The sequence below is a fragment of the Athene noctua genome, chromosome 4, assembly GCF_965140245.1.
Source record: "Athene noctua chromosome 4, bAthNoc1.hap1.1, whole genome shotgun sequence".
In the NCBI taxonomy this organism is placed as follows: domain Eukaryota; kingdom Metazoa; phylum Chordata; class Aves; order Strigiformes; family Strigidae; genus Athene; species Athene noctua.
Window position 1 is genome coordinate 85,155,877 of NC_134040.1, and position 20,892 is coordinate 85,176,768.

Genomic DNA, 20,892 nt, shown 5'->3' on the forward strand with positions numbered 1-20,892 from the left:
TAGAGGCATCCGATTTGCCAAATCACGTCAAAGGTCACAGACTGTGCCAGTAGCACAGCACCCTGCAAATGATCTCTTTAAACAGCCATTTGGACACGGGTCAAGTAAGGAGGAGGCGGCAGGGTTTTTTTCCAAGAAACAGCAGCCTTGGAGCAGCACACTCAACTGTATTTTAGATCTATTGCTGTGTTTTTCCTTAACACCACAAATGCTTTTTTCTAAGGCCCCCCCATGCATGGTAGGTATGGACATGGCCTGTGTGTCCTTGCAGTCACAGAATATCAGAATCACCTCGGTTGGAAAAGCCCTTGGAGCTCCTCCAGCCCAACCCTGACCCTCCCCCTGACCGTTCCCAACTCCCCCAGATCCCTCAGCGCTGGCTCAGCCCGACTCTTCAACCCCTCCAGGGATCCCGGGGACTCCCCCCTGCCCTGGGCAGCCCATTCCAACGCCCAACAGCCCCTTCTGCACAGAAATCCTTCCTCAGAGCCAGCCTGACCCTGCCCTGGGCAGCTTGAGGCCATTCCCTCGGGGCCTGGCGCTGGGGCCTTGGCTCCAGAGACTCACCCCCCCTCTCTGCCCCCTCCTGGCAGGGAGCTGTAGAGGGCCAGGAGGTCTCCCCTCAGCCTCCTCTTCTCCAGACTGAACCCCCCCAGTTCCCCCAGCCGCTCCCCAGCAGACCTGTGCTCCAGACCCTGCCCCAGCTCCGTTGCCCTTCTCTGGCCACGCTCGAGTCATTCAATGGCCTTTTTGGGGTGAGGGGCACAACACTGAACCCCCTCCCCGAGGGGCGGCCTCCCCAGTGCCGAGGCAGGGGTGAGATCCCCTCCCTGCCCCTGGGCCGCCTGCCCGAGGCCTGGCCGGGGGAGGACGGAGGCGCGCGGGAGGCTGAGCCGCTCCCGGGAAAGGCGCGAAGGCACCGAGGGGCCGCCACAGCGCCTCAGGGCCCCGCTCCCGCCTCGGGCGCGCGGCGGGGCGGGGCGGGAGGCTCGGCCGCGGCGGCGGCCGCTATAGGTGGAGACGGGGGGCAGGGCTGCGGCGGGACGGCCCCCGCCGCCATCCGATTGGTCCGGCCGGCCGGCGGGGCGGGGCGGGGCCGGGGCGAAGCCAGCGGGGCGGCCGCGGGGCCGCGCTCGGCAGCCTCGGCCGGGGGAGGCGGCGCTCTCGCAGCGCTGGGGCGCAGCTGGCGGCGGAGCGGGCGCGGGAGGCGGCGGCGGAGGAGGCGGAGGTGAGGGCCGCCGCGCCCCCGGGGCAGCCCCCGCGGCTGGGGTGGGGGGCGAGCGGGTGCGGGGCTCGACGCGTCTCCCTCCGCTCGCCCGTTTGGGCGGCGCGGGGCTCCGGGCGGCGCCTGGGGCCGGGCCTGCCGCGGGGGAGGAGGGAGCCGTGCTCCGCTCCCGCTCCCCGGCACCGCTCCCGCGGCGGCGGCAGGTGCGCGCTCCGCGCCCCGGGCGGGGAAGGGCCGGGAAACCCGCCGGCCGCCACCGGCGCCTCCGGGCGAGCGGCCGCGGCGGGGGGCGGTCGCTCGCCTTCCTCAGGCCTCTGCGGTCCCTTCTCCTCCGCCTGCGCCCGCGGCGCGGGGTCCGGCTCTGCCCGCCCGCCCCGCTGAGCAGCCGCGGCTGGGGCCCGCCCGCGCCGTTAGGCCGCAGCCCGGTCCCGCACGGAGCTGGGGGTGTGGGGGGGTGAGGCTCGGTGCTGCCGACCCCTGGGGGGCAGAGGCCGGAGCGGGGCTGTGGGCCGGTTCCGCCGGGCTCTCCTCGGGGGCTGCCCGCCGGCTTCGGGGCGCAGGGAACGAACCCGCGCTGGCTCCGTCCGCCGCCCGTGCGCTCATTCCGAATTAGCAAAGAGCAGCGGAAACCCCATTAAACCGCTGCTGCCTGTGCCGTTCACTAGCCAGGCAGGGGGCGAGGTTATGTTGTCACAAATTTTTAAAAAGCCCTCTGATTTGAGACAGGCCTTGCCCACAGAAGCACTGGGTACAGTGCTGCCCACAGCTGCGGGGTTTGGGAGGCCGCCAGGCAAGTGCACTTACAGGCGTCCAGAGTTTCAAATTCCTTTTGAAATACGTTTAATCCCCAGGGGCAGCAGGCATGCCTTCTGCCTTCGCTTTCTTCCGGGTTTCTTGGGTTTTTTTCTTTTTTTTCTTCCCCCTTCTCACAATCTGGAAAATTTCCATCTGCCAAGAAGCAGCCAGCCTGTAAAAGGGGCACCATGCGTGTTCAGCTGCCATTTAATCACTCAGTTCGCTTTAAACTTTCTATTTCTGTGTCTGTCTGCAGGAGCTATTTCTTTAAGTTAAGTGTGTACAGGTTAACAGGATCAGAGCACCTCAGAACAGTTTTCCATCAACAACTGCCTGTCTTGGACTTTGGCTTTAACGCCAGTGCTCCCCTTTTCAATACCTCAGTCTTGTTTTGCCCTGTGTTTGCAAACATATCAGTTAGGAAAGCCCAGACTGTTCCATGTCCAGCTGAAAGCCTAACTATTGACTTCACAGAAACTAAAGATCAGGTTCCTACTCCTGACTTGCAGAGACACTTGAAAAGCAAAACCGTCATCAGTACTTGCCTGAAAAAAAAAAAAAAGCCCCTTTGAGAGTTGAATTTGATAAGGAACAAACAAATTAATTAGCTGGGGATTTTGGATTAATCCTTTGATTCATGCTGTGGATCCTGGGAATCTAAGTATAGCTAACATTTCACGTTCTCCTTTCAAGCTGACAGAAGTGAAAGGGAGCGTGGGTTTTGTTAATTGACTGGCTTTCAGTTTGGTCCCGCCGTGTTTCACAGGAGGAAGTGAACACACTGTTGTTAGGAGTCAAGGGTAACAGAAAAGAAAAAGCAACTCACGGAAGGAAATCAGTTTTTAAATACCTGTAGGTATACTGGAAGAAGGATGTGACGTTGCTGTCACCCCACGATAAAAATGGAAAACCTTAACATTCCAGGTGGCCGGCTCCATTCACCTGGGGCCTAGCCCCCACGTATCTGGTGCAACGACGGTGATTCTCAGCGCATTCGGCCTTTTATCAAGTTGACAGTTACTCCCAAAGTGCCGAGTAAAGAAACTTTTCACCTAAGAACTGTATCAGAGGTAAACCAAGAGCATGTAGAGCAACATGCTTTGAGCTGTGAGTGACAAGTTTGATGGAGGCCTCTAGAAAATGCACGTCACAGGCGTTTTCCACAAAAGCAACCGTTTATTAAATGACGTTAGAGTGGTTTTGCAAGCACCTGGATTTTCTCTAGTTATTAAAAAAAGTAGTTTTAACAGGTATTTCAGATCTACAGATGCAATTGTGATTGGCACAGGGAACGTACAGTAGCAAGGCACTCCAGCCCAGAATTACTGTGTCTCTGGGGCGCAGGTGTTGCTCTTTGCTGCTCTGTAATGTCAGACCACGCTGCCATCTTTGTTTTGTTTTGTTTTTGGCATTCACCATGAGCCTGCGTATTTTTAACTCCTTTATTATGGCATATAATACCTTTCACTCATAATTTTGCTGTCGGCAAACTTTGAGCAGTTAAGTTAGAAATGCCTCACTTAAAATTTAGTGTAGTTAGTTACAGCCATCCAGTTCAAACTACTACTGTGCAACAACATGGAGTCACTACAAACTGCATCCCAGCCTGTTGCACTTTGATCAGGTTGGGAGTTACTCTGCAAAAGGTTACATAAGCCAATCTTTCTACATTTTTTCAGCATGCTAGATGAATCATCGTTAGTGATTTTTTTTTTTTTTTTTTAACTGTGCTGAGCCAAGTGGTGTGTTTAATTGTCTGGAAAAGACATCTGAGAAGCCAGTAGAAGATCATGCTTGCCTGCATTAGCCCAAGAAGCCCATTGTGGGGTTGGGTGGCAGAGAACTTCAGGCCAGACAAAACAGCAAAGAAACGCACAGGGTTTTCTGGGGGGGCAGTTGGTGTGGGCAATTGTGTATGTCCACAGGTACACTCTTAGTGGTCGTTTTTAGGCAGCCTAAGAAAATCACAGTTTACTTCACTGTGTTGAAAAGTATTTTTCAAGTCCTCAGCAAGTGTGACAGAACTGAATGTCGCAGGCAGATGACAAAACTCGTGAAAATCTAAGCAAAGATATTTCTCCTGCCTTTCCCTCCTGGGAGCCACAGTGTAGCTGTTCGAAGAGCGTGCACGCTAAGCTCATTTTTTCACATCCTCCTATTTTAGCTGACACAGAGAAAAGTCATTATCACTCTCATTTGCTCCATCACAACCTCGTCAACCTGTGAAAATTCAGGATATCATAATGCAGGCGGCCCGCAGAAATGCTTTACCTTGATCTGTCTGCAGTGCTCCCCGTTAGATGCCGGCCGCTCTGGGTAGGATTGTTTCTCTGTGAGTCATGCAGATTGCTCTGTAGTTGTTTTTTTTTCAAGGCAGCGCTGTGCTATGCGTGATTAACAGGCTCCAAGGGTGACATTGTTTCCTGAATGATGTAACTGAAAATTCCCCTTCCTGTGCTTCTTGTTTCCTGATCAGTTTTCTCTTTGTTCCCAAAGACGTTCCAGCCGCCGCGCATCTTTCGTTCCTGATCTTTTATTCCCACAAATCTCTGTGAAGACAAGTGATGTCAACAGCTACGTTAATTAATTTGGTACGCAACGGAGGGTATCAAGTGAGAAGGAGAGCTCTGCTGACGTCCCGCCTCTTGCAAGAGGAGAAGCGCCCGGCAGCCGCCTGCTACAGCTCCACCTCCGAGCGCCGCGCTTCCCGCTTCGATCCGGACGGCAGCGGGCGGCCCACCACATGGGACACCTTCGGCATCTGGGACAACCGCATCGACGAACCTATTCTCCTCCCACCCAGCATAAAGTATGGGAAGCCCATTCCCAAGGTCAGCCTGGCCAACGTGGGCTGCGCCAGCCATATCGGGAAGCGTAAGGAGAACGAAGACCGGTTTGATTACGCCCAGCTGACGGAGGACGTGCTGTACTTCGCAGTGTACGACGGGCATGGCGGGGCGGCAGCGGCAGACTTCTGTCATAAGTACATGGAAAAATACATTAAGTAAGTGGGCGTCGAGTGAACGTGTGTCAAGAGAATTGCAGTACAGATTCCTGCCTCAGGGCTGAAAGGGGCACACCTTGTGCCTAATCCTCCTAGGTCATGTAGGCACCCTCACCCGAGGGGACAGCAGGGACACTGGACTGCAGGGACAGTCCATTACAACAGACGTGCTGTGAACGACTTATTCTGTAGGGTGCCTGCCCCACTGAGCAAGCCCACAAAGACAAGAGAGGAAAATATGATTGTACTCACCTTCCAGGAAAGGATTGGGAACATGGAGAGAGTGTGAACTGACTGTTTTCAGATGGGGTCACTGCGATGGCTGATGGGCAGCTTGCTTACGCTCTTCTCTATCTCTGTGTCACATCCCTGGGAGTTGGAAGAGAAATTTTACCTAATGGCAAAATTACAGGATTATGCAGCCAGTGCAGGTCATTAGTACAATCATACTACCCTTTCACTGAAATCCAGCATTATTCAATGTATGCAGGGAGGAGATAAGGCTATGGAAGAGATTGATCAAGATATATTTTTCTGGGAAAGAAGTTTAATTTTTTTGTTTGCCTGTTTGTTTCCAGAGAATTTCTTGCTGAGGAGGAGAACTTGGAAAATGTTTTGAACAAAGCTTTTCTAGAAATAAACAAAGCCTATGAAAGGCACGCTCATCTGTCTGCTGACGGTAGGTAAAAAAAATATTCAACTTGCATGGGTGTGGAGAATAAGGTTTTTCTTACTTGCTCAGTAGTTTTGTAGTAAAACATCCAGAAAAATGCTTGAAAACTGTTTTACTTAACACAGGATTTTGCTCTGATCACTTACTGCAAATGAAACTATTATCCTTTACCTCCTTAAAATGAAAAAGCTATAAAAAGTCTAAAACAAATTTACTGAGGAAGTTATTAATCTGAATGTTAGCATAACTGTCAATTAATTTCTCTTAACATGATTCTGCCAAGGAAAGTGTTGGTCTTTAGCAACGTTAGCAGAGAGCGGTTTAGATTTGCAAGGAGCATAAATTCACCATGCAAGAAACCTTGAGGGGGGGTTGGTTTGGATTTCTCGTGTGTGGGTTTGTGGGGTTTTTTATTGTTTGTTTGTTTGTTTGGGGGTTTAAAGCTGTCATCAGATGTTCCCCTTTCTAACTTGGCTGCCACACCGGAGGAGGAACGTAAGCCGAAATTAATACAATTGATATTGCTTCTGCACAAACAGAATCACAGAAGTAGCTGAGAGTGAAAGGGAAAAAAGCAGTGAAGAGGAATACAAGGCTGGCTGTGGTAAGGCTGTGGTAAAGCTGGCACCAGCCCTTTTAGACTCCTTGGTCCTGGCTGTTAATCAAGTTCTTGTCTAGAGACTAAGTACATCTGAAGTTCCAGCAAGTGGAGTTTATAGAGAGTAACCTGGGGAGAGACAGGTCCCTGCCCCAGTTCTGTCACAGGAGTTTCCTCAGGCATGAGATACAATTTTAAGAGTGAGTTTAGCCAAGTCTTAAAAAAACAAAACAAACCCAATTAAAAAAAACAAAACACAACAACAAACTGAACAAAAAACCTGTCCCAGTGCTGGTGCAGGTGCTGGCAAAATGACTGAGGTCATTTCAGAAGAACAGAAACTGCAGAAGTTTCCTCTCCAAGAAAGACTTGAAACCAACAAACTGAAGTGATACTGTATTCTCCCAAGCTACCTTTTTTAAGCAAAGGATCAAGTCATCAAGTACCGGAGTGGCTTCCTGCACTTTAACTGCTGGAGGAATCTAGGTAGACTCGAGCAGGACAGGAAGCCCGACTGTTGCAGTGCTGTGAGGGATGCACACCTTTCCTCTTACCTGGTACCAGCTAACGTACCAGGGGTATCAGGAAAAAAGCATTAAATCTTGAAATGCAGCCGTTAAAAAGGGGGGATTAAATCTATAAAGCTTATTTCCCCGTTATATCCCATTTTAATTTTTTTTTTATATTGAAATCCTTTTAAAAAAAAAAAAGTCCAGAGTCACTTTTGACCTATGGGATGAGTTCTAACTGAGCTCGAGACACACTTCAGTAGAGCAGATGTGCTTTTTATCTAAGAGCCTCCTTGTAAATACTTTTTCTTAAAGCCCAAATTCAAGAAAGCATCTGAATATGGGCTCATGTGCTTCCCTGGGTCAGTACCTTTCATCTCCACTAACATGAAGATCTGTCACATTTGTCCCCCCCTCCCCACCCCTCTGTTAGTAGGACAGCTCTTGGTTTGGCTCATTCTGGTGACCTCTGTTAAGTGCCAGAGCAGCTCCTCGAGGAGAGGGATTGAGAACTGCACTTGGTATATTATTCTGTTGTTCTTAAAACGTTTTCTGGTGAGAGCATTTCATACATGAGACTAACAGAACTGGGTACCAGCAGTACTTGACAGAGCAGTTGGGCAGCAAGCTGAGCATTTTGGAACTGCTGGTAGGGGTTTTTTTCATATTGTTTAGCCAGCTGGTGCTGCTTAATGAATATCATGCAAATGCCAGCAAGTTTACATAACAGTTTACCAAGATACTGGACAAACCCTCTTCATTAAAAAAAGCTTGAGGTCAAGCAAAATAGAGGGCAAAGTGTTGTCAAATGTCCACAGGGGCCATGCTCTGGTAAGCACTCAGTGTTTCCCAGGTAGGATGAGCACCTGCAAGCTCTTGCAGGAGCCAGTGGGGTCTAAAAGTGCCCAGACTGGTTGCCCAGCTGAAAATCAAGCTATAAGACAAAGAGTGGAGTAACAGGGTGCAAAGACAAGTGCGGATTTCTGAACAAACTAAACTTTGTGCATATCTGTTGTTAAAATAGTTCAATGCTATGTTGACTGCTTGGTGTGGATATTTGTGTTGTTGCTGCTGTTTTCAAAGTTGCTTAAAATCTCAATGCTTGGCATGTATCCTTGTTAGAAGCCTACTTCCAAATCGATTCAGTTTGCCAGCAAAATTTCTGATGAATTGTGGCTATTCTAGAGGTGACAGTCAAGGCTGTTGCTGAAATATCTTGAAAATGGTGGCTGGTTGTGCAACACTGGGTAGCTGGGATACGCTGGATGCTCCCCAAGACTGACCTCCTTTTGAAACCTGGCCATAGCTGATGAAGTGGAAAGTAATAGCTTAGTCTTGTTCCAGGAGGTGACCCTGCCTGGGTTCACTCCTTTCACTGTATCTGAAAAAAAACCCCAACAAACAGTGCACGTTCAGAATGTCCAGGTCTTCACTAAACACGACTGGCTTTGAAAGCGTGTGCCTGGGCGTTGGAAGGAACCTAAGTCCTGAGACAAATCCCTGCAGCCAAAATTGCATGGATATTGCTTGACGCATTGTTTATAGTACCGTTTAAGAGGTTAAAACCTCAGTACATACAAATTTAACAAGACTAGAGATGTGCCTTGTTGCAGCACCTAGCTATGTCTTCAAGGGCACGGCCCCTTGTAGATTGCTTTACAGTTACAGAATATTTGAAATAATAGATGGATGGCATAATAGTCTCTGTGAGCGTTCAATTAAAAAAAAAAAAAAGGTATATGTATGTGTTCCAGGTACTGCTGCTGTGTCTGGTGTGCAGTTGACTAGTGCTGTACTGGCCTGCTGGAGACTGGTCCAGTGTCCCCTCTGACAGTGATCTGTGCCTCTTGTTTCACACAAAAGCATAAGAAATTTGCTGTAGGCAGATCTGGGATAATCTGTCCTCTCCTAAATCCTTTCTAGTCATTAACAGTTTAGAGATATGCCTGAGCCTTGACACGTGTTTCATATCTCTTCAACAGTGTGTTTTCTTTCACTTTCATGCATTTAAATATATCCAGTCACTTCTAAATCGTTGCTAAATATAGGTGTAGGACACAGTAAAGGAAGCTCACGTCCTACAAATATGTCATTATCCACGGGACAACTGTTAACACAAACAGACAGAATTTTCTGATCTTTTTGACCAGCCATAAAAACTGAAATGTCAAGGCCGCATAACTTTGCTCAACAAGGACAGAAATAAGGAAGTGAATCATGTGCTTGAGGAAATTTGAGCATCTCTCTGGAGAAATGTCAGACAAACCCTCTCCTGGCCTAGTGCAGTTCTATAAGGTACTGCTACTGCTTCTGTTCACTGGGATCCACTACTCAGGGAAAACAACAGGGAGTCTCTCCATCAACCTCCACGTTCAGTGCATCCAATTCTAATCACTCTGGGCACTCACTTCTGGAATAGCCATCTTCTTAAAACACAGCCACGTATTAACCGATGTCTCTGTTTGAAAGGCATTCCTGGAATCTTACTGTGCTGAGCAAACAGCAAAAGTTATTTAAAAAATAACTAAATTTAAAAAGCAGTGGGGTTTTGTTTTGGTTTTTTTAAGTTACCATTCAAACATACGATTTTTATTTCTTTGAATATGTTAACCTGCAACACTGAGGAAAAGGGAGAGCTGCAGAAATTGTACTTAAGTATTTCGTAAATCCACCAACATTACAAAGGCAGCCTTTTTATCCAAGGGCCCTCATTATTACCCGATCAAGTTAGAAGATATTAATTACAGTGTTAAAGGGGTGTTTATTTTGCATATTTTCCTGTGGATCAGAACAATTCATATACTTCTATTCAGTGCCTTTAAGGTGACCCCATTTGAGTTGGCACCAGTTTGAACTCCTCGTTTTTGTGTTGTATGTAAATATATATATACAAATAAATTACCTTGAGGAAACAGATTGGGCCATGTTCTGTACCAAAGATGTTCTTCAGAATGGCCACTCTTGCCAGAGATGAGAGAGCTGGCCCTCCAGCACTGATAAAACTCTTTGGTTGATTTGTTGTTTGGTTACTTACCTTCACAGGAGAGGGGGGGGAAAAAAAAAAAAAAAAAGCGGCTTTTATTTTGGCTGAATGTAAACTGGTTTTGTCACAGAGTTTTAGCGAGAATGGTGGCAATTCCCCGGAAATACCAAGGCTGATTTATCTGTGGCCAAAGATGCAGGTGTAAGCTTGAAGTACTTCCTATATGACCTGCAAAACACGGTGCAGGCAAACCCCAGAGTGACGGCTTCCCCTCTTCTGCAGCCCTCGTTCTTTCATCTCCAGTGTTGCAGGTTTATTCTGTTTGCACAAAGTCCCTGGGTGAATTTCCTCTTTGCCTCTGTGTGCGTGTTATTTGTGGCAGACACTGTACCTGGTCAGCAGCTCTAGAACTGGAGGCCCTGGACACTATACGCTGGCCTTCAGTGGAAAGAGCGATCTGCTTAATTTTGTCCCAGGTGAAGGAGTCCGGCGGTTCCTAGCCTGGACTACTGGAAGGTTCCCACATCCTCTTTGTCCCATTAGTTGAGATGACTTGCAGTAGAAGTTGTCCAGTGAGTGTTAAGAACCTATTGAAAGATCTTAGTTTTATAGTGATGTTGTTAGGAAAACAATTTAAACTCTTTAATTGTTAAAACCAATGTATGTGCTGATGCAACGTATTTTGATATTATTAAATAACTCTGCAGCAGTTGTAGTAAAGCCTTAGAAATGTTATCCCATCATCATTCCTGTGGTTTTGAGCTGTGCTAGAAATCCCATAATGCTTGTAGTCTAGCTACACCCATGGGCCTGCACCCCTACCCAGATCATGAAGTGGTCCCAAGGCAGAGAGTGTGAGCAGAATTTCTTTTTCTGGGAGTGCTATTTAACCAATAAACATATATAAAGCTCAAGTCACTATGTCCAACAGCACAATTCTGGACAATATCTTTGACTCGTTCTTTAGCACCATCTCTTGATTTTTGAGATAGCAGCTCTTTCTCTTTGAGAGTTTGCACTTGAGAGATACAGATTCACCTGAACGTCCAAATGCTTCCCATCATTTAAGAATTAAAGACTACGGATCTTAACTTTTTCAGAAACTGCTTATGTTTGTCAGCAGAGTTCCAAAACCAAGGAATGAAATGGGAGAGCAGCAGCAGTTCTGCATTAATTTTAACATCTAAATAGAATGTATTTTCTGTAAAATAAAAAGGTAATTTTACATAGGTTCTCCATTCCACATCTTTTAACTGTTGGCTAAAACAGGTATTTTACTGGTTCTACTAAAATTTCTAATCGCACTGGTACTCGTTAGCGTCTTACTTTCATAACGTGCCTCAAAGTGAGCCTGCACTGGACTAGTCCTTGCTTCAAATAAACAAGATGTCAGTGCTTACCTGAATAGTCAGAAGCTACCAGCATCTAAATAGTTTTGAATATCGTGGCCTGTGTGGCAGCCGTAGTCGAAGGTTTGGCCTAGGTCACCATGGTTGATCTTCAGATTGATGTGTTGGTTAAGTGTACAGCTAAACCAAGCCCTCACTGCAGTAATAATACCTGTTTTAAAAGAATAACACAAGCTGAGTTTAGACCGTTCTGTGAGGTGTTTTGGTTTGGGTTGGGTTTTTTTTTTTTTTGATTCATCAACTCGCTGCTTCTTTTGCTGCACAACAAGGCTCAATGCATCTTTCAGGGCTTTGGGCATTTCAGTTTACTCCCAACCCTCTTTTACTTACAGGGTGCTGAGACCTCACAGAGTTGGGGAAAGAGGTCACCGAGATCCCAGAGCTCTGGCGTGTTACGCCGTGGGGCTGGCTGGCGTTGCTCGGGCTCAAACACGCTGTCCTGTCTCAGAGGCATCCCACCTCCCCGGGCTCAGGGCTGCAGGGGTAGGAGTGCATGGAATTATAGCTGAGCTCTGCAGGAGCCCTGCTGGAAAGGCCTTTAACTGTTAGTCACCTGAAAACAGGAATATAACTGGGGATTCTCATTCCTAAATTAACACCAAACCCCTCTCAAACTGTCTTGCTTTTAAAACCTGGAAAAACTGGAAAATCCCAGGATGCAGGAGACCTACAGAGGGCCTTTCAAGGGGATTTTTACTGGCTGTGAATGCAAATGTGTTACGGGCAATCGCTTGTCCTGGCCAGATGCTTAACTGTAGTAGTTCAAGTCAGCAGGAGTTGCTGCTTTCCAGATACCTCTCACTGGGTTACCTTTGTATAATTTGCAAGAAGGGAACATACTTCACTGTAAAATGAGCCTGCTCCTTTCAAAAAGCAAGCAAAAAAGGAAAGCTGGACAGCTCTTCTGGCATTTTCTTCACCACAGATAAAACGACAGACCTTTTCTGAAATAGTCAGACTCGCATGTCTCGGGTTCACACACTTTTTTTTTTTTTCCAGAGCGTTGTAGAAATTGAAGTGAGAAGCCCTTACATTTACTTGCACCAGTTAATCCAGTCGGGTCCCTGAACACAGTCAGCAAGCTCAGCTCAGTCCCTTACCCTGTAAGAGCAGGAGGACAGCACCGAGGGATTTGTTTTGTCCTCTGGGCAGTCCCTTGTCAAGCCAGGGCAGGCTGCCCGCCGAGCCACTGCCAGAATTGGTTTGCAGGCACAAGGCAAGGCAGAATCCAGCTTCACCTTTGTGCCGGGACCTCCAGCAAGTTGACAGGGTCTGAAGGGAGCAGCATCCCTTTCTGAAAAAAGCCAGCGGCCTGCTGGCTGAAGCCTTCGTCTCTTGGCGAGGCTGGGGGAAGCAGAGGGAGATGGTAACAACTCCGACAGCAACAGGAGGATGCTGCAGACTGGTGTAAAGGTTAGGGTTTCTCTTCTGGTGAACTACGTGGAGCTACAATTACTCAACTGCCCACTTCACCACCTAACAGAAGGCAAGAGCTGTCAGCTTTATGGTGGGCTACCCCTGCAGTCACTGTGCCCGAGGATAAGGACAATAACCCTGTAATTTAAGGTGAGCTGGTGGGACAGAAAAACTCCCAGCTACAAGCTGAAAGGAAGCCACCGTACCTGGTACCACTTTTATCCCACTTGCCCTCTTTGCATGGAGCCATGTTGTTGCACAGAAACACTTATCCTTTCCACTTCCTCTCTCTCCCCCGAGTTCTACATGCATGCGTGTTTGCTGTATTTTTTTTTTATATGTAGATTTAGTTTAAACTTAAAAGCAGTTACTGGTAACGTAGAGCACAATTTTTCTTTATTTTACCAACTGAAACTGTTGCTGTTATAAGTGGTTGCATGCTTCGAGGCAGTGCTAAAACCTCTCTCTTTGATGTGATGTTTATAGCAACTCTGACGAACTCTGGGACCACTGCAACAGTGGCTCTGCTCCGGGATGGTATTGAGCTGGTTGTGGCAAGCGTGGGAGACAGTCGTGCTCTGCTGTGTCGAAAGGGAAAGGCCATGAAACTCACCATTGACCATACTCCGGAGAGAAAGGAGGAGAAGGAAAGGTACCTCTCGGCTGATGACGTGGCTTCCCAGGGCACGGCCTCGGTCAGGATGTGTTTGTGTTCTGCTGCCGGGTTGGGCCTGAAAGAAAGCAGAGAGTTGAACGTAACGCCCCGAGACCACCTCTGAGCTGTCAGAAAGCGGCACAGCTCCAGTGAATCCATGTGGTTCTCTTTAGAGGACTGGGGATGTGGAAAGCCCTGCGTGAGTGTAAACTGTCTCGGCAGTAAGACCGGCCTAGCTAGGGCTTGGTACAGAGCTCTGACCACATGGGTTAGACCTCTCCAAGACTGCCAAGTGCGAGCCAAGGCCTGAGGCAATGCACTATGGTTCCTCGGTCAGGACTGAGCCTGCCAAGCCACATCCCTTCTGTGGAGCCCTTCAGACAGCAAAAGCCAACCCTCAGAACCCTCAGTCTCCCAGCTGAGATCCTCTGTACCTCGTTCCACACCAGTAGCTAGTGACAGAAATTGCAGATAGAGACAGGCGTAATGGTGTGAAGCAGTAACTCATATTTGCTTTTTCTTTTGTGCCTCTGGACAGGATTAGGAAGTGCGGTGGCTTCGTTGCCTGGAACAGTCTGGGACAACCTCATGTGAACGGTAGACTCGCAATGACGCGGAGCATAGGAGATTTGGATCTTAAAAACAGTGGTGTCATAGCCCAGCCAGAAACAAAAAGGGTTCAGGTAAAAGAAGGCCTGGTTCATGGGGAGACCAACGTTCGGCCTAAGGGGCATCATAGCAGTTTGATGCAGGTGGTGGTACCCAGGTGAAGCCTGATGGCCAAGTGTTGTTTTTTATTTGTGGTGAAGCAACTGGAGAGCAATTCTAATTAAGCCATTTCAGATTAACGCTAACAGGACAGGAAAGAATCTGGCCCCAATACTGAAGTCAACCAGCTCAACTTCTAAACCCCATTTGTCACAGTACGATATAGGATGGGGGCAGAAAGGTAACACGTGATACCCATTACTGAAACACAGAGGGGTTAGTCTGTCTGGGGCTTGTGGTCAAAGGAATGATTTTGGGGCTAATGCTGATACAAAACCATCACCAAGAACTAGGTGGGATATGGATGGGCTGTCATCAAAAAGCGTAGAATACAGAGAGGTTTGCACACTTGGGAGGAGGAAAGGGCAACTGCATGCATCTTACCATGGCTCTGTAGTTGTCCAGAAAAGAAGTTAAGCACCCAAAAGGCGTTTGGCACAGTCGCCTTTGCTTTTGCAGGAAGGCTTTCCTCTCAGCTCGTGTTCTGTTGGTTACTTTTCCCCAGTGCACATCCCAGGGGACTTATATTCCCTTGGAGTTAATTAAACACGACCCATTAGGCCTGAGGGGTTTAGGGAGGTGACCGCAGTGCTATCGTGTCTTCCTTGAAATCCTCAGTTTAAGGAAGCATTTTCTTTACTGGGTAACATACGGATCTGGTCTTCTGGCCTCAGTGGATTCAGAGGGCTGCTTCCTAGTACTGGAAACACCTTAAAATGTTCCCCTCCAGGACAGGGAACAGTGTGTGTGGCTGATGGGGGTGCTTGAGGATTCAAGGGGCAGCCTTTGGCTAGCTGAGGGTTTGGGGCTTCCAAGTTAGTCCTTGCACAGAAAGCAGGAGAGCACACAGCACCCCCAGAAAAAAGCATTTTGCAACAGAGAGTGAAAAAAAAAAAATGAAGGCAGTTAATCTGCCTTGCAGCACTTGCCCCATCGTGGTGCTTACTGTGTGCCTTTATTGCAGTTGCATCATGCAGATGACAGCTTCCTGGTCCTTACTACGGACGGTATTAACTTCATGGTGAACAGTCAGGAGATCTGTGACTTCATTAAACAGTGCCACGATCCTGCTGAGGCTGCCCACGTTGTTACTGAGCAGGTACTGCCAGGGCTTCTCTTGGCATCAAAGGCTTGTTGCTGGTCTTGGGTTGGTTTCGTTTTAAAAAAACCCCAAGTACGTATCCACACAGCCCAGTGAACTGAACTGTGCTGGTTGAGACTTTCATAGCGCTGAGGGATCTGGGGGAGTTGGGAACGCTCAGGGGGAGGGTCATGGTTGGGCTGGAGGAGCTCCAAGGGCTTTCCCAACCGAGGTGATTGTGTGATTCCCTAGTGCTGCCAGCTCGCCTTTTCCTTACCCTGGGCCTTGCCACATCCTTGCTGGGCATCATTTCAATTAACTTCCTTCGCTCACGATCCACCGAACTGCCTGGGAGTGTCACTGCCATTTATTCCTGTGCTGAAACATCATCAGCAGAGGTGGGAACAGCTGGTTTCTCACCGGGGCTCTGGATGGTGGCACATCCTATGGGAAGCTGGGGACATACCAGAATGCAGCGTCAGGGCTGGGAAGGGACAAAAAAACGTCTTGGGCGTGCTGTCCCACGTGGAGCTGGGCACTTGTTTCCTTTTCCAAGCAAGACCACGATGCTGACAATTTGTTTCTTCTCTCAGGCGATGCAGTTTGGCACTGAAGACAACAGCACTGTTGTCATAGTGCCGTTTGGAGCGTGGGGAAAGTACAAAAACAGTGAGATCAACTTCTCCTTCAGCCGCAGTTTTGCTTCCAGCGGGAGGTGGGCGTGAAGACCTGCCACAGCCATCTCTTCCTGCCATAATCTGGACACGGCGTGCGACAGGAGAACACATCCATCTGTTCATAGGTTGACTCAGTGTCTTGTCCATCTCCTCCGTTCCCAGTGTTGTAGAAGATGCCACTGCTCCCTCGGTGCGTAACGCTCCGTCCTCGCCTGTGGGTGACCGCGTTCTGCTGCGTTTATTTATTCCAGTCGGCGTTGAGGCAGCTATTTCTTTGGGCTTGTTGTCCCGACAGCTCTGCACATCCCTTTGTTCACGTAGATGAGGCTCTGGGCTTTCACCTGAGGCTGGAGGTGTTGCACAATTGTTTCATACCTGCTTGCATTACCCGGCAGTTACCTGGCAGCTGTCTAAGTCCGAATCTCTGAGCCACATGCTGGCTTCTTTGTACGTTAATACATGGGGGAACAAAGGCACAGTGTTCTTTTAGGCAGACAAAAAGCGGGTTTGTTGTCTTTCTCTGCTGTGCAGCCATCCAAAACTCCCCCGTGCTTCGGGTGAAAAGCACGGGAGAAGTTTCAGAAGCGTTAAGTTCTGATGCCAGTGGCATCTGGCGCAGCTGAACAGCTTCCTGAGACAGGGCTGTGTTGCGGGGCTTTATGTTCTCGGCGCCATCATCCACAGTCCTCTCGCTCCAAGGAGACGGAGCAGGCTGGAGCCACGTGCCCTTGGACAGATGGGAGCGTTTCTCCACTGGGTCCAAAGCCTGTACGGTCTCTGAGGACCACGCAGCAGCCCCGTGCACTCTCACCTCTTTGGTGTGCCTGTGCCTGACAGGAGCACAGAGGGAAAAAAACTGCACATTTTTGCTATCCAGACTCTCATCAACTTGATTTTTTTTCCTTTCTTAAAAAAAGAAACCCAACAGCTGATTTCAGAGTTTACTAATCAAGATGTGTAAGACAGGAGAGTTTATTTCTTCCTAAATAGATGAGGAATTTCCCACCGTGTGCTGAAGTTTTCTTTCAGTTAGTCATGATCTCTCGTCTCAATTCATGGTGTACAGGGAGCTGTGAAATGCCCAAAGGAAGCAAGCTAGAGAAAGGAGAGAGCACTACAATAACAAAAGAGAATTTTTGTAAGTTTTGGGTACTGTTTCTAGCAGGTGTCAGACATTCAGACACCAGAAGGTAGTTTTATACTTCAAGGAAGGAGTTCCGCTTCCCTTTCTGTGTCCAGTGAGGGGGGGGCCAGAACTCTGAGCCAGCTCGTATCGGTGCTGTGACACGGGCTGCAGGGGATGTGCTGGCACCTGGTGAAGGTCTGTCCCCTCGTCCAGGCCTCCTCCTTCCTCCGCTCCACATCAGGTGTGCAGCTCCTCTGACCTCCGAGTCACCCTGTCGCGATGAAATACAGGCAGAGAAGAATTGGGCTCTTCTCGGGCTTGCTGCAAGATTTTTCATTCTGTGGGTGTTTCCAACAGCTCAATCGTAAAAACAAAACAAAAAAGTGAAAGAGAAGTTGCCCGATACTAGATCACCTCACGATAAGGAAAAATATTTCTGAGGTGCCTGGCCTGATTTCTCATTTTGAGGTACTCGCCTTCATTACTTTTAGCCCTTTCCTTTCATTCCACGTTTTCCCTTGCCTCTGGTCGAAGGCCTGGCAGCACCCAGCAGAGCACAGTGTCGTACTGAGAGCATTAAGGGTGTAGCGTACGCTGTTTTCGTCCCGTTACCTGGTGTATTTCGTGTGTATATTCGGTTTATAAGTACAAAGAGCTTGTGAGTCAGTGTGTGTAAATCTGTTGCCCAGGCCTCCATAACGAGCGCATTCTTGGTTTACAACAATAATCCCTTCTCTCTCCTCAGATTTTCCCCCGGGCTGGGGTTCAGTCTTCACCTGAGATCAGAATGTTTGCTGGTCCTGGTCCTAGGCTCAGCCTTGCTTACCTGAGGCAGAGGGGCACTTTCAGCTGTTACCAGCGAGAGCAGGTTCTTAGTCTGTGGCAAGTTTGAAGATTCCCACAACCCATTTGTGGCAAAAAAAAAAAAGCAAAACGCACCCTCCCCTGAGCACTTGAGCAGAGGTCACACCCGAGAGGGTCAGAGAGCTGCTCCTGGAATGTGGTCAGGACTGGTTTGTGCTGCAGCATGAACAGCTGACAGCTTTTTTTTTCCTGCCAAAGCAGTGATCTGCTGAAACAGAAGTCTGCTAGTTCCTTGCAAAAGGTTAACCACAGCCTGCAGCAGCCTTACTCAGGTTAGAGTCCAGCTCTGGAGAGGGAGTTTTTTTAGTATCGAGTGTCAGACAGGCCTGAGCCGTGCTGCAGGGATTTGGACAATCTCCATCAACACTGTCCCGTTCCAGATGCTGCTCGTTTCTGTTTGGCCAGCTGTGGATTTTTTTTGGAGCAGTGCTGGATCCTTGCCAAGCTGAAGACACAGTATTAAATGCAGGCTGCTAATGAAAAACACTGCAAATGAAGAGCAGGTGCTCTGAGGAATGACCTGGCAGTTAGAGGAGCTTCTAAACGCTGACCCAGGTGTAACATAAAAATCACAGTTTTTCTTCTCTTTAGAGGTTTGGAGCGTTTTTTGTTTTATCCCTATCTGGGGGCCTGATACAAAACAAGTGGCTGGGGGCTTTTATTTCTTATAACAGTGGTTATCCTCTCGGAGGAAAGATTCATCCATAGCTTTTAAATTTGATGAAGGAAGGGGTAAGACAAAGCTCTGCAAAATCAAAGATGGTTAGATAAAGGTGTCTTGGCAGTTGCTATTACTGCCTTTATACAATCACAGAAAAACTTAGATTGGAAAGGACTTGTGGGTGTCGTCAAGCATAGCCTGCTCCAAGCAGGGCTAAATTAAGAATTGTGTGCTGCAGTGAAGGGATGTCTCCTGACATGGAAATGCAGCGCCTGAAAATGGGTGGGAGAAAGAATTTAAACTGCAGTGCGGTTTGTCTGGGCAGGACCAGGATGGTTCGCAGATCCTCTGGTGTTAACCAGCCAAGTGGCTTCTGCTAAATTTGAATCCGTTGCCCAATGCCCTCAGCAGTCCTTAACGGTCCGTTATAGCTCTCGATCTTTCCAGAGGCGTGTGGGTGACAGAGGATGTGATCCACCCACTCACAGTTTCTTTGCCCAGGAGTTATGAGATTATTTTGGAAATTAGTCTCACCATCTGATTCAGTTACTTCTGGGGTGCCGTAGTCGTACAGAATTTGCCTGTCAAGGCCTAGGGTGGTTCGGGCAGTGGCGTGGCTTACAGGGCACGTTTCTAGCCAACCAGTAGACGCTGCCACCATGATGAGCGTGTAGCACTTGCCTTGGCGTGTTCGTGGCAGTGATCTAATAAAGTCAGTCAGGCCTCGCTGTATCAGAAACCCAGCCACTCTCTGTTCCAGGGAGATTTTACTCGTGTGACTCGCGTGGTTGCGGCAGCCGTTTCACATCCATGAGTGACCTGTGCGATGGCCTCCGTGGTCAGGTCCACCCTGAATTTTAGGGATGGGTTCTGACCTCTGCTGGATCTGATAAGGGTATTTCCTTGCCTGCGTGCCCCCCTGGGGGCAGTGGTATTTCTCGCTGAACAGGCACTGCAGGAGGGTGGGCTGTGGGTGCAGAAAGGCCAAAAATGCTGCCCAGAATTTGGACCCATTTGTACTGGGAGGATACAGAAGGTTCGGGAGGGGCCTTGTGTGGCTGGAGGATTTACTAGCAGAGGTGTTGAGGCTACAGCTGGAGTTCCAGCTCAGTCTCCCCACCCCCTGGAAAGGGGGGTTCCACGCTTTGGAGAGGGAACTCGCTAAAATAGCATTTTTCAGCCTTAGACTGGGGAGAGCTGGTCTCACTGGAAGGGGAGTGTGGTGCAAGGGGCTGCAGTGGGGATGAGATCCAGCAGTCCTCTTGATGCAGGGTCCTCAATGCAATCAGTCCTTTTTGGTTGGAAGATAATCCTGGAGCGGAGTTTGAGGTTGAGAACGGGTGTATGGAGAGAAATCAGCAATATTACTGCTTTTTACATACTTGGGGAAAATGAAAACTGCGAGGAGCTTAGACTGACCGCAGGGCTTCTGTTGACTTCCACAGGATCAGGGTTACCAGACCCCCTTTTCTGTCTCAGCAGGTGGATGTGCCGTCTTCAGAGGCATTGGGATTTCTAGCTAAGGGAGAAGCACAAAGCAAATACCAGTGAAACTGGTTTAACATTAATTTTTCTTAGAGAAATTCAGCCAGGTGCTGCTAGGCCCACTGGGTGCTCACCCAACAAGCTGAACACTCCAGGTATATTCCTTGGTTCCAAAGCTGCTGTGCTCAACACAGAGACACGCAGCGGGGTGTGCTCTTGACCCAGGGTAGGGAGTGCCTGGCAGAGGTGTGTCTCATCACTTTCTACAGACTGAAGTGCAATTGTGTACATTTGTTACATAGTTTGCCTTAGGACTGAGTACAATTCCTGTGGTTTGATGTTTATGTTTGGTGTAATCAGCGTCTGTAATTCATCTACTACTTAATTTTATAGAGGTGTCCATCTTGCCTTTTTTTTTTTAAAAAAAAATAATGTTTGTCTTCATCAACTCAAAGCTACAGTAGAGCAGATGAGTCTGTACTGAAATGCTCAAAAGATCTTTTAATAAAGAATTGGCTTCTAGAATTGTGTCACTACAAATGGATTTTTCTTCTTCCACCGCATTACAAACTACCAGAAAAACTTCTCCATCTCAAGCCGTGTTGTGACTGTCCCGTGAGCCCTGGCCTCAGCCCCTGCCATAAAAAGCTTCTGATAACTGAGGCTTTGCCTACAAAAACATTCACCCAGTGATACCCAGCGCAAAGCACCTCCCATCTCTGAGCTCCGTCAGCGTCCATGGGCTTTGCTGCATCAGGGCAACATGTTCTAACTTGCTATTTTTGTCTTTTATATTTTGATATATTACAATACCGAGAAACCAGAAAGCCCTCTCTCGAAAACAAGTCAGTCTTTAAAAAAAAAATAACCATTTTGTGAAGCAGGAAAGCACCCTGGGTAGTTGTCACGGTGAGTGATGGCATCCTGTGACACAGTGGAAAGAAACAAACTGGGTCTCCTCAG

General features: G+C 48.5%; 1 protein-coding gene across 1 annotated transcript; it reads left to right on the forward strand.

Annotated features, from left to right (window-relative positions):
- Positions 1–1,115: 1,115 nt before the first annotated feature.
- Positions 1,116–20,454, forward strand: PPM1K (protein phosphatase, Mg2+/Mn2+ dependent 1K). The gene is made up of 7 exons (XM_074905923.1): positions 1,116–1,228; positions 4,517–5,024; positions 5,603–5,703; positions 13,099–13,264; positions 13,806–13,950; positions 15,000–15,134; positions 15,710–20,454. The coding sequence occupies exons 2-7, from the start codon at positions 4,585–4,587 to the stop codon at positions 15,839–15,841; spliced, it is 1,119 nt and encodes a 372-aa protein (XP_074762024.1). The 5' UTR covers positions 1,116–1,228; positions 4,517–4,584; the 3' UTR covers positions 15,842–20,454.
- The last annotated feature ends 438 nt before the right edge of the window (positions 20,455–20,892 follow it).